The sequence below is a fragment of the Lygodium microphyllum genome, chromosome 2, assembly GCF_053477565.2.
Source record: "Lygodium microphyllum isolate KBCC chromosome 2, Lygodium_microphyllum_v1.1.10, whole genome shotgun sequence".
NCBI lineage: Eukaryota > Viridiplantae > Streptophyta > Polypodiopsida > Schizaeales > Lygodiaceae > Lygodium > Lygodium microphyllum.
This window is the reverse complement of record NC_141136.1, coordinates 64985569-64997721: the sequence shown is the minus strand read 5'-3', so window position 1 is coordinate 64997721 and position 12153 is coordinate 64985569. Positions and strand designations below refer to the sequence as shown.

The 12153-nt window shown below is 40.6% G+C and overlaps 1 protein-coding gene across 2 annotated transcripts; it reads left to right on the top strand.

Annotated features, from left to right (window-relative positions):
* Positions 1–2693: 2693 nt before the first annotated feature.
* ABCG26 (ABC-2 type transporter family protein) lies at positions 2694–10635 on the top strand. 2 transcript variants are annotated; one of them, XR_015693344.1, is made up of 11 exons: positions 2694–3372; positions 3496–3605; positions 3831–4105; positions 6910–7065; positions 7223–7406; positions 7528–7836; positions 7997–8281; positions 8741–9025; positions 9504–9611; positions 9743–10305; positions 10383–10635. XR_015693344.1 is itself a non-coding variant. In XM_087694378.1 (10 exons), the coding sequence occupies exons 1-10, from the start codon at positions 3195–3197 to the stop codon at positions 10007–10009; spliced, it is 2157 nt and encodes a 718-aa protein (XP_087550504.1). In that variant the 5' UTR covers positions 2694–3194; the 3' UTR covers positions 10010–10635. The 2 variants fall into 2 exon arrangements, 1 of the variants encoding a protein (XP_087550504.1); XM_087694378.1 differs by having other exon boundaries at positions 9743–10635.
* The last annotated feature ends 1518 nt before the right edge of the window (positions 10636–12153 follow it).

The following is a 12153-nucleotide window of genomic DNA, read 5'->3' as shown; positions in this document are numbered from 1 at the left end:
ATTGCCAAATAGGAATTTCATGAGGAGATTATTGACATTATAAAGAGAAAGAGATAGTATGTTGGGGATCTAGTTAATGCTATTGTATGGGGAGATGAGGACCTAGTTTTGCAATGTATACAAGTAATGTATGATGATGATGATGATTATATAAACTTGGGAAGCTACGCTTCTTTCTCATATGGTTTTCCATACACCTACTTTTGTGTCTTTAAACTTTAAATACATGGATTTTGAGAGTATCAACATGATAGTGGAATGTGCCAACTCATCCATTTCTTCTCATATTAGCATCTTTGCTCTTAGGCTTAATACCCATGCATTTAATTGGCTCTACTTGCTTCTTTTGAACCAATACAATATAGATTTACTCTTTCTAGTAAGAAAAGTTGGTGTCATCCAACTTCTCAATATTAAGTAATGCATTCTTTTAGGTAGATGCATAGGCCATTATGACTACAATATGTTCTCCAAACCAAAGACCAAAGGTATGCTCAACCATGAGTTAAGAAAATGATTGCAATGTGAGAGTCTCACAAAGGTAAACAATGGCTAAAATAGCATCAATAACCCAAATTAAGATAAAGGCACAATAAGCAACCAAGAATTAAATCAAATTTCACTTTCTTCACTCTTGCATATATATCACAACATCCAAAGCATCACCATTTGTAACTTCCTTGCTCAATAAGGGCTAAGCATTCTATGTATGCTATGTACATTCTACAAATGATGTTGTTTGCCAAGATTTACAACAAATTTCACTTTTTTTAACTCTTGCACATATATTACAACATCCAAAACATCACATTTGTCACTTTCTTGCTCAATATGCATGTTGTGTACATTCTACAAATGATGTTGTTTGTTTATGCATTCACAAATGTTTCAATCCAATACTAAAGGTAGAATAATACTTTATCTACTTATTCCTTGTTGAATAAGCTTCAAAACAAGTTGTGGACTTCCTAGACTCCACATTCCCTACAAATTGACATATGTATACCCAAGGACAAATGCATCCTTCCTTTCGAAGCAAATGTATATAGCTCTAGTGTAATTGATACTCTTCATTGCTTTCCAATGTTCTTACCAAGGTTTTCCATAAGCTTCCTAACCACTCCCATTGTATAAGAAATGTGTGGGCATTAGCGTAGCTCAACTATGGATACATAAGGGACTCTAGACATTTTAGCCTTTAGCTCACCCAACTTGGGGTTGTTCTCTTGATAGTTCCAAATATGGAGGTAATGAAACAGTGATAGCATTCCCCCTCTCCATAATGAAACACTCAAGTACCTACCAATGTACTCCTTTGGAGACAAATAAAAAATCTTCTTGTCTCTATCCCTCATAATATGTATGCTAGGAATGTGACTTGTATTTTCCAAGCCCTTCATGTCAAAGGTTTCATGCAACCTTTTCTTCACTGCATGCATATCCATGAGTGACTTCCTAGCAATGAGTATGCCATCCACATAAAGACTCAAGATCGTAAAGTTGCCATCAATGGCATTCCATGTGTATAAGTAGTAATCTATCTCACTCCTACTATATCCTTGAGACCTCATAAAAGTTCAAAACACCAAGTGTATCTTGCGATAGAGAAAATTTTAGATTGTACACCCATTTGCATTGTGATGCATGCTTGCCCTTAGTAACTCCCAAGTAGTCCTAGCAAGTAGCATTCTTAACCAAAGAGCCCATCTTTGATAGTATAGCATTTTTTCACTTATGACTATCATCTCTATCAATACCCTTTTCATGTGACATTTTAGTTTATTTGTTGTACATATAATACTCATACAGTTCAAGGTCAAATTTTGAAAGATAGAAGATACTGCAGACGAGAAAGAACTTTCGTTCTAGTAAGTTGACATGTGGCCTAAACGACGATGCTAAAGTGATTTGAATAGTTATTTAATGATAGCTACAATGTGCTATTTCACATAGCATACATGCAAAGAGTACAAAGTTGCAACGATCCAAGTTTTGGTCCTTTAGCAACAACAAGTGACCCTTTGCATATCTTTCAAGCATGATCACCAAATAAAATTCGGTGGCAAGAACCAAACTCGTGCCACGTGTGAGGAAGTTGGTATGCCTTTCCAATTGTCAAAAGATAATTCATTGTAGAGCCGAGGGGCAAGCAAACGATTTAAATGCATACGGTTGTGTGTGAACTAAAGGGGAAGGGGCACGCTTTTTTTGGAGTATGCCCGTCCGCCTGGTGTGAACCCGTCGCTCGCTAGTAGTAGCACCTTAGGCTCGGTTTAGACAATGGCGGATGGATGCACGCTTTCTTTGCATTGTGTGTAAATAGATCTAACGGCTGGCCATAAAATTCACAAGTTCTTGCTTGGATTGTTGGTTTATGTGGTAGTGTATAGCCCATACGGTCTTGGCAGGGTTCAAATCATGCAGCTTGTTTTTTATTCAAAAAAATAAATGGGCCTTGTTTGACACATCGAGGTCGGACATATATTTCTTCGCACGGAAATCATCTTGACAAATCCCTTTTTAACACGTCGACATCACTAGCCTGTACTTATGTGGCCTTCCGAACAGTCTGAACTGGGCCTTAGCGGTTGTAAGTTTTTTTAAGGGTGCGGAAAGTCATTTATGAGACTTTGCCCTTTGTGAAACCAACGGTATCAACTGAACTTCGTTCAGTGACATTTTGCAAGCTCTTCGAGTTTCTTTGTGAAACAAGGCGATATGCTTAGAATTAGGTGTTGCAGGAACTTGGAGCAATTCCAGCTCGCCGTCGCTCTCTCTTGCATCCGACGAGCACTCTTGGAATGCTTACCTATCTCGATCATGTGAAGATTGCTTGGCCGGTGGCTAGAGATCCCGTTTCTTGCGCTCATGGCGGAAGTGTGCAGCACAGACTATTTTCAGCGGCTTGTCTGGCGGCTTCCATGGCAGCAGCAGCAGCCGAAAAAGAAGAAGAAGAAGAAATTTGATAGGCACAAATATGTACAGGCGGAAAAAACATGTTTCTTTTGAATATAGTTCACATCCTTGAACTTGCTACACCTAGCAAATCGCAGGCCATGGTGCTTGATAAGCCGTTTCGCGATCGTTTTTTCTAGAGCTGCTATACATGTAGATCACTTGTACACCCGCACAGAGAGAGAGAGAGAGAGAGAGAGAGAGAGAGAGAGAGAGATAACACAGGCTTAGAACTTCAAATGGCTATCGTTTCGGAGTCTACCGATGATGCCTCAACAATTAAGGCTAGGAGAAAGCCCGGACAAATTGAACTAATGGATAATCTGCAATATCTTGAGAAGACCGGGGATTCTCGCCAGGAGTCCTCTGTTTATACATCCGTTCCTATTCCAGAGATTAGCAGCTTTCGGCATGAACGTGAGTATCTAGCTCATTTTTCTTCTACAAGTATACCACTAAATGTGTTCTGAGAAATGACTCAAAAGCTAAACTTTCTCTGAGAAAATATTTTGCAAGTGACATTTATTTACTGATATGCAGCCTATGATAGTTCAAACCGCTTATCTGATACAGTAGATACCAACTCAAGCACTGAGCGGATTTTTCCCATCAAAAGTCTTCACAGCTCTCTGCTGCCAGTGTTGCTGAAGGTAACATCAAATCTGTTACATTTGCATATATCAGTGTTTGATGTTGAGTACTTCAATGAATGTTTGGGCACTACACCTTGCATGTCTATGTGCTCACTTACAAATGATTTTCTAGCATTTTCACATTCTTGTGCAGAAGGTTTAAGATGTAATTCCAGCACATGAAGTTCTGTGTATTTTTTGACTAGATTTTACAGCAGTCTAAAGCCTGTGGAAAATTTTCAGTTTGAAGACATCATGTTTAAGGTTGAAGAAAAACTACCTCAAAACTGGGGTGCAAGAAAGACGCTAGCACGTGTGAAGCATGATCCATTACCATTCAAGCAAATTTTGAATGGTATAACAGGAAGTGTATCTCCTGGGGAAGTCCTTGCAATTATGGGACCTTCTGGTAGTGGCAAGACAAGCCTTTTAAGGATACTTGCTGGAAGATTGCAACGAGGAGTCACAGGGGTTGTGGCATACAATGATATTCCCTATAATGCAGCACTTAAGCGGAGGTCCTCTCTCTTTACCTTATACTTCTATGCATGTGCATGCATCTTGCATGATTGTGCACATGTTTGTGGTGCAGCAGCTCCTTAGAGACATATTGCAGAGATATGTCTACTTGAGTTTTAAGTAAATGGAAGTTCCTTTGGATTGTAGTCTGCAAGTTTTAAAGTGGGCCATCTTACGTAGTTTGATGATAAAGACAGTGCAATGCTAATGGGAAATTTTTGACAATTTGAGATTATCTCAATATGAAAAATTGTTAGTTTAACTTATTGCAACTTTTTTTTGGGCATTCATGTCGGGATGTGCTTACATCCTTATAACTTGCAATCTCATTGACTATGGAACCAGTCATTGGGTAGCCAATTGCAATCGTGGGAAAGAGACGACTCCCTGCTACTATTACTGTGTTTTCCAGGCAATGACCTACTCTGTAAGTGGAGCATCTGATGAAAATCAACAAGTCTTTGGCCTCTTCAAAATATTACTTGAGAAGTGTGTGAGGTGTCAAGGCAAGGTGACACCTCAAATTTGAGACTGTAGAAAGATATTTGTGGTTATGGCTTTATAGTCTTTATCTGTGGAATGTTGCAGAGGTGTCAAGAATGGGAAATGTGAAGTGGCACCCAGGTCTTGCAGAAGTTCGCAAGCAAATCTTGTTTCAGGGATCTTTTCCTGGTAGGGCTGAACTAGAGAGTTGGAAAGCAATTTCTGCTTCAAGGATTAGCCCTATGTTTGTGTAGAGAGTAGCTTCGTCTAGAGTAACTGAGCTAGGTTTTAGAATGTGAGATGTGACTCAATCTGTAACTTCTTGTACAGGAACTGAGCTAAGTATTAGAATGTGAGACCGTGAATCAATCTGTTGGCAGTAAGGGGATGCATGTGAGGTGTAAGTAGGAAGGGACTCTATTGCATGTGCAAAGCAAGAGAGTCATTGTTGATGGTGTTCAAAGAAAGGTGGGTGTGTAGCCACCATTCACTTAGCAAGGTTGGCATTATGTGCTGCTAGTGTTCATGAATGAGGGATTTGTATTGGCCCCACTTAGCATGCCATGATTTGAGGCTTCTTCAAGTGGTCTATTTGCTACAATCCTCTACATAATGCAAATCAGACAAGACAAGAAAAGATGGCATGTCATAAACTGTTAAGGAAGATCACTAGCAGATCAAGAATTATAGTATTCATGGTTGGAGCAGCCCTCATGAATTTTTTTAGACTAGGTTATATGCAACAGCCAGACATTGTACATATATAGAAGCATAACCAGTATGCCCTTGCTGGCAGATCTGGATATTTTGGAACTTGTCACGTTTCCTATGCTTGTACAACCGATTAGCAAGGGTATGTATGTTGTTTAGACCTGGATTATATCCAACCCTTGCTTTTCATGATGTGGCCGGTTGGTACCAGTGTTTGTGAATTTGCGTCTGTTTGTGCCTCCTTAGTCTCACCTTAGAGAGCTCATGTGAGGTGGAAATCAGCCATCACCCATGACAGAAATGTACGGTGCATGGGGAACCATGAAAAGCATGTGATCATTAATTACAAGGTCCGAGGTTAAACCAAGACTCACCACTGACCAAGAAAAAGAAAATTATGAACTTGAAACTGTGAGACCCAGCCATGCTACCCTTAGAACTGAAAGCCATATTTTACGGTTATTCCTATGGAATGCCTACTTCATTTGTGACAATGAGATTAGATATTGTAGTAGTCATTTTCTTTCTATATATCAACTTAGGTTTGGTGGTAGGAGTTTATCATTGTGTCGTGTGTTCTTTGACCTTTTCCATGGTTTTGGCAATAGTTGGTGTTGCAATCAACTATTGCAGTACGAGTCATCTGCAGGTGATGCTGCTTGCATCTAGTCAAAACATTAGTGTTTCTTCTATATGTGAAGGGATTAAGGCAAACCATAAAGAGCTGAAGAGTGGTGGGCACCTGAAGGGCCATATGGAAATGTGGATGATGCCCATCGTATTACACTCCTACACTAGAACTGCAGCTATCCCACTGTAACATAGGATGGGGAAGGAACGGGTTTGGGAATTGGAGGTTTGGACCTGCTTATGACTCTGGATGATGCCCATCGTATTACACTCCTACACTAGAACTGTAGCTATCCCAGTGCAACATGGGATGAAGGAACAGAGTTGGGAATTGGGGGGATGGCCAAGGAACAGCGGACAGGGATGGGGTGGGACAAATGGCATCATTTGTCTAACTTGCCACACAGGTGACAGTTGCTGCTCGCAACTACCTGCTCATAGCTGTGGATAATGCCCATCGTATTACACTCGTACACTAGAACTGCAGCTATCCCATTGTAACAGGGGATGGGAAAGGGACAGGATTGAGAATTGGGGGGATGGCCAAGAAGAAGCAGACAGGGATGGGGGTGGGACAACTTACATAAATATCATTTTGAATTTCATATTCATCAGATATATGCCTGTGATGTGGTGGGGTGGAGGTGTGGGTGGATGTGTCCTATCACAGAAAATGTGTGCACACATGCACACATCCATGTGTATTTTCCATTTTGAAAAATTTGAGTGTGTGGGTTGATCTGGTATGAGAGATTGCAATGTGGGCTGATTTTGTGTGTGTGTGAGGAGGGATGCAGTAGGCATTGTAACTCAAACTTACATGCCGGTTGTACATGCACACCCTAGAGCTATGCATGCATAAGTGCACTAGTGTTGGATGCACTAGCTCATCTTTTTTAAAACTGTTTGTGTTGTTATAATTGTTCTCATCAAAGTTTCAATGAAGTTTTCATTTGAAGTACTGTTGATATTTGGGCAGGATTGGGTTTGTCACACAGGATGATTTACTATTTCCACAGTTGACGGTCAAGGAAACACTAATTTTTGCTGCTCAGCTAAGGCTCCCAAGCAGCATGACACTTGAACAGAAGGTTGTGAGGGCTGAGACTGTGATAAATGACCTTGGCTTGGAGAGGTTTGCATCTCTAAAATTCAGATATTATAATTATGCAGCATGTGCATGTGCTTTATGAGCAGCTGTGCTGGTTTGCATCGTGAACATTAAAGACTGAGGTATATATCAACCTCCAATTTGAGGCACATTGACTCTGCATTATCTTGTTGACACACAGATGTAAAGATACTAGAGTAGGAGGCATTTTTGTACCTGGCATATCAGGAGGTGAAAGAAAGAGGACTAGCATTGCTTATGAGTTACTCGTGGACCCTTCGCTTCTTTTTTTGGATGAACCTACATCTGGATTAGATTCTTCCACAGCATTGAGGCTAATACGTGTGCTTCAAAAAAATGCCAAGGTAAGGATTTCTTTTAGGAGGTAGATGGGCTGCTGTAACAATTTTTATCGACAACTTTGAAGGAATGGTTATCTAAAAGACCCATTGGGCAAATCTGATGCAGTTTTGATAGTGTTTTTAGATAGGCAGAACTGTGTTACTGACAATCCATCAACCATCAAGTCGTATATTCCATCTATTTGATAAGCTTATTCTGATCTCGGAGGGTTATCCTATTTATTCTGGAAAACCCAGAGAGGCAATGCAATATTTTGCATCTCTTCACTTTGTGCCGGAACTTCCTATGAATCCAGCAGACTTTTTGCTGGATTTGGCAACTGGATTTATTGCTGATATCACTGTTCCAGATGATTTGAGACAGGCTTACAATGGGTTCAAGCCTGTGGATGGGCAACCCATGGAGCAAAAGTTCTCAAGAGACGTAATCAAGGTGTGCATTACTAGCTTGTAACTCCTTGGAAAGGCAATATGAAGCTTGAAGATGCAAGTCTGCTTGCTTGGCCTGTGCGCTAGAAAATTGATGCCTTGTTGTCTGTTAATTCACAAATGTCCCTCTTTATGTGATTGCTAACAATGAGTTAAAAAACTAGATGCTGCAAAAGACATACCATGTGGCAATGGAGCCTGAAGAAAAGAAGATGATCCAGGCACTTGGCATGGCTCCAGATCATTTGCAGGCAGAAATGCAGCTGCGAAGGGATTGGAGCTCATCTTGGGTGACACAATTTTTTGTGCTTTCAAAGAGAACATTTCGAGAGAGGGCTAGAGATTATTTTGAGGTTTTGAGGTTAATCCAAGCTCTAGGAGTTGCGGTTCTACTTGGATTACTATGGTGGCAATCAGGGATTGAGACAGAAGCCCAACTGAGAGACCAGGTAATAGTTATATCATTTTTTCCGGTTAAAAGTTTACATCAAACCAGTCAAAAAGCTCTATGGAACCCTATTTAGGTAGCAAGCAGGGTCCTGACAACCCACCAAGCAAGAGATGGCTTGGGCAATCAGGCAACACTGTGGTTTGTTGGACTTGATGCAATGAGTGCATATCTCATGTGCTTGAGAATATATGTGCAATAGCTTAATATTATAATTTACTCTCCCGTACTGGCACATGTATACAAATCACCCCTGCTTTGGGCATCCGTAGCCCATTACGCTCATTTCTGATTCATTGCTTAATGAATCTTTCTGGTTTCTTTGCGTTGTTTGAATGATTCTTTATGTGGTTGATTTTTGGTTGCTAGTAGATATTTCCAGTAGTTTTTTTCTCCATTTGCATTTATCTGGTACTATATGTTGGTTTTGCATTCACTCTGTTCTTCAATTCTCTTCCAGGTTGGGCTTCTTTTCTACATTTGCATCTTCTGGTCAACGTCATCCATCTTTGCAGCAGTTTATAACTTCCCTCTGGAACACTGGTTTCTTGCAAAAGAAAGGGCTGCAGATATGTACAGGCTAAGCGCTTATCACATAAGCAGTACCATTTGTGATTCTCCAGCTCAGCTGCTGTACCCCTTACTCTTCATGTCAATTCTCTACTTCATGGCAGGATTTCAAAGGGTTTTTTCGACATTCATCATGACCATTCTGTCTCTGTTTCTGATAGTTCTTACTGGACAGGTGCAAAGCTTGGTCATTAGCATTTGTTTTGGATGTAACATGTGGACTTAAGTGTTGTGCAAAAAGCTCGGCTAAGCATCTGTTTTTGGTGAAACAAATGTACCTAAATGTAGTGCAAACAGCATGTCTGTTTGGAGTGAAATAATCAGAAGTAAATACAAACAAGACCAACTATGCTAACGGGGTCATGGGGTAGTGGATCATGTTTGGGCTGAGTTCTATGGGTGCGTGAATTCGATCCTTGCGTCCTGCATACTTAGAGGCGCAAATCTATTCGCGTCTAAAACTAGACCAACTAAGCAACTTTATACTAGACCAACGATGTCTAAAACTAGACTAAGCAACTTACCCTTAGAGACTCTTACTCGGGCTGCATTTTATACTTACAAGTTACTGTTTACTCTTGTGCACTTACCTGAGGACTTTTGAATTGGAAGTTTGATTGTGGTATTGGCTTGTTTGACCACATTCATAACAGGGAGTAGGAGAATTCTTCGGCTCTGCTGTATTGAATATAAAAAAGGCGGGGACAATTGTTTCCTTGGTGCTCCTACTTTTCTTGCTCACAGGAGGATATTATGTTCAGGTATTTCAGAAGCCCATGGGATGTGGAAATCAGGTTTTGATCTTGTAAGCTTTTAGCATACTGTGAAGGACGGTTGAAAACGTGACAAAGCAGGACAGTCATGCTAAAATCAATGTTTCTTTTGACTGCAGCATATCCCGGGATTTATTAAATGGCTGAAGTATATATCGTTCGTGTACTATGGCTTTCGGCTCCTTCTGAAGGTGCAGTACTCGCCTGAGCAGACTTACGAGTGTACAGAAGCTGGGGGCTGCAGAAGTGTGCAGACTTCGCCATCCTTTGCAGGTATCGTTGATCTTGATGGAGGATTAGAAGAGGCATGGATCTTGGTTGCCATGGCGATAGGCTACCGTATCCTTGCTTACATGTTTTTGAGGCGAGTAAGGTTAGACACTTGATCGAGACTCTAGTGCTTTAAAGTTCAGCAGCAGAGCCTCATCTTGCATTTATTGAGGCATTCATATTCAGAGTGGCTTGGCGAGCTCTGATCAGAAAGAGTTTGGCAAGCAGCCAAAACCTTTCAAGAACTGTGGCATCTTCCAAGAATTTCTCCTAAACAACGGACTAAAAACGTATGGCAGTTCAAAGTTGTTCAAAGCTACAACACTGAAGCTGATTAGCCTTTTTCACCTGGTTGCTGCTTTGTCAACTTTTGCTTCTCTTGATTACATTCGAAGGATCACCATCTCTAAATGCAAGTGGCTAAAATTGATGTATCTTTTTCTCAAGATTCTCTCTAAATTGGGGTAATGAGTTTTTTCTTCTTGGCAGTGTGTGTGGTGCTGGGATGGTGAGTGTCGCTTCATTGGGTGGAAGGGGGTATGTCACTTCATTGGCCCCTTGACCATATGTTTAGTTCTTGGAATCACAAGTAGATTATAGATTATGGCTTATGGTTCAAGACTTTCTTGACCATTGGTGCATTTGAATTATAGGTATCATGTGCCTTTTAGTTGGTAGGGCTCTAGCCCTTACCCCCATGTACTTTCCATGTCATTTGTAGTGTGTTTGTTTGTTGCCTCTATCTCCCTTGAACTTGTTTATAGTGTGCTCCTTGTTCTGATTGTCCTTTGTAGCTCTGTAATGTCAATTTATTGTGGCTTTTGCTTTGACATCATGGGTATCTTGCATGATCTTTGGGCCATCAAAACGGTGGTGGGAAAAATGGTCACTTAAGATGGTAAGTAAAGTGGTTAGGACTTGGACTTGCATCAATGAGAGTAGCATAGTGGTTAGGACTTAGACTTGCATCAATTACAAGTGGTTGTAGCCTCTTTTCAAGGATGCTCTTGGCTATCCCTTGGCCTTTTAAAACTAGAGGTATTCATTCATCCAAAGGCCTCTGTACCATTGGCTTAACCTTGATCCATGTTGCTCTTGAGTGTTGAGCATTGAAGTGAGTGAGTGGTGGTCCTACATATTTAAAAAGTAATTATCAAAGTTAAAGTCTTTGTAAAGTGGCAAGCCTAATGATTAGTGGTTAGAATTTGGACTACTAACCATGAGGTTTGGGAATCTCCATGGTGCCACAGGCTATATTCACCATATGACTCACTTTAGGAACCACAAGTGCATGTTGTTGGCCCTAGGCCATGGAAATCATATTCAAAGTGTTAGAAAAGCAAAACACATAACGGAATAATGAAAGAACTAAGATCAATGAAAGAGAATGTGCAAGATGTAACCAAGAATAGGAATCCACTATGACATGAGTATGATGGTTGAGTGTTGGCTCACATACACCACAAGCTCCCTCTCTCCACACCAAGAATCTACAAGAATATAAATGGACAATGGATTGTGGCCACACTCCCTCCTTTTATAGACAAAAATAAAGTTGTCTTACCACAAAATAGGTTGGTCAATTATGAAAGAAAGAATAAAGAGTGCGCCACAAATTAGGTTGTGGGCATTCATGAACATGTGATATGATCACTTCTAACACCTCTCAAAGCATAGGTGAACAAGCAATGAACAAGAACATTCATGATGCACCGTGGATATTCCAACAGTGTGCACTCTATTGGATGTGCCTCGATAACAAAGCACCCTAAAGAAGTCCAAATATCATAATCCCTCTTTGAAAAAAAAGTAGTCCAGCCATCCACCTTGCACCTCTTGCAGTCACACAAGATCCATGGATATCTTGTCGTGACACCAAGATTCCTCCACTAGAGCATTATATACACATGCTCTTTGGTTTCCCTCATGTGAGACCACACACACACACATCATGTCACTCATTCTAACATGAACTTGGCAATGGACACACAAGTCCAACTAATTGCAAGATATTGTACAAATAAAATAGGAGGGATAGAAGAGAAAGGCATAAGAAGTTGAAGCTTCACATGTGAGTAGTCAAAGTTTAGTGTGTTTATTTCCTTGCATGCATCTTGGTATAGTTGCCATTTGTCTCTCTTTTATTTTGCTCTCTCTTACACACACACACACTCTCTCTCTCTCTCTCTCTCTCTCTCTCTCTCTCTCTCTCTTGCTTGCTTTGCTCAAGGACTTGGCCTTTCGGATCTCAAATTTTTGC

Bases quoted from the DNA above. Each gene is read 5' to 3' on its own strand.
- ABCG26 (XM_087694378.1), top strand. From the start codon at position 3,195: ATGGCTATCGTTTCGGAGTCTACCGATGATGCCTCAACAATTAAGGCT. The intron at 3,373-3,495 runs GTGAGTATCTAG...ACTGATATGCAG, and splicing joins TAGCAGCTTTCGGCATGAAC to CCTATGATAGTTCAAACCGC. The intron at 3,606-3,830 runs GTAACATCAAAT...GAAAATTTTCAG, and splicing joins TGCTGCCAGTGTTGCTGAAG to TTTGAAGACATCATGTTTAA.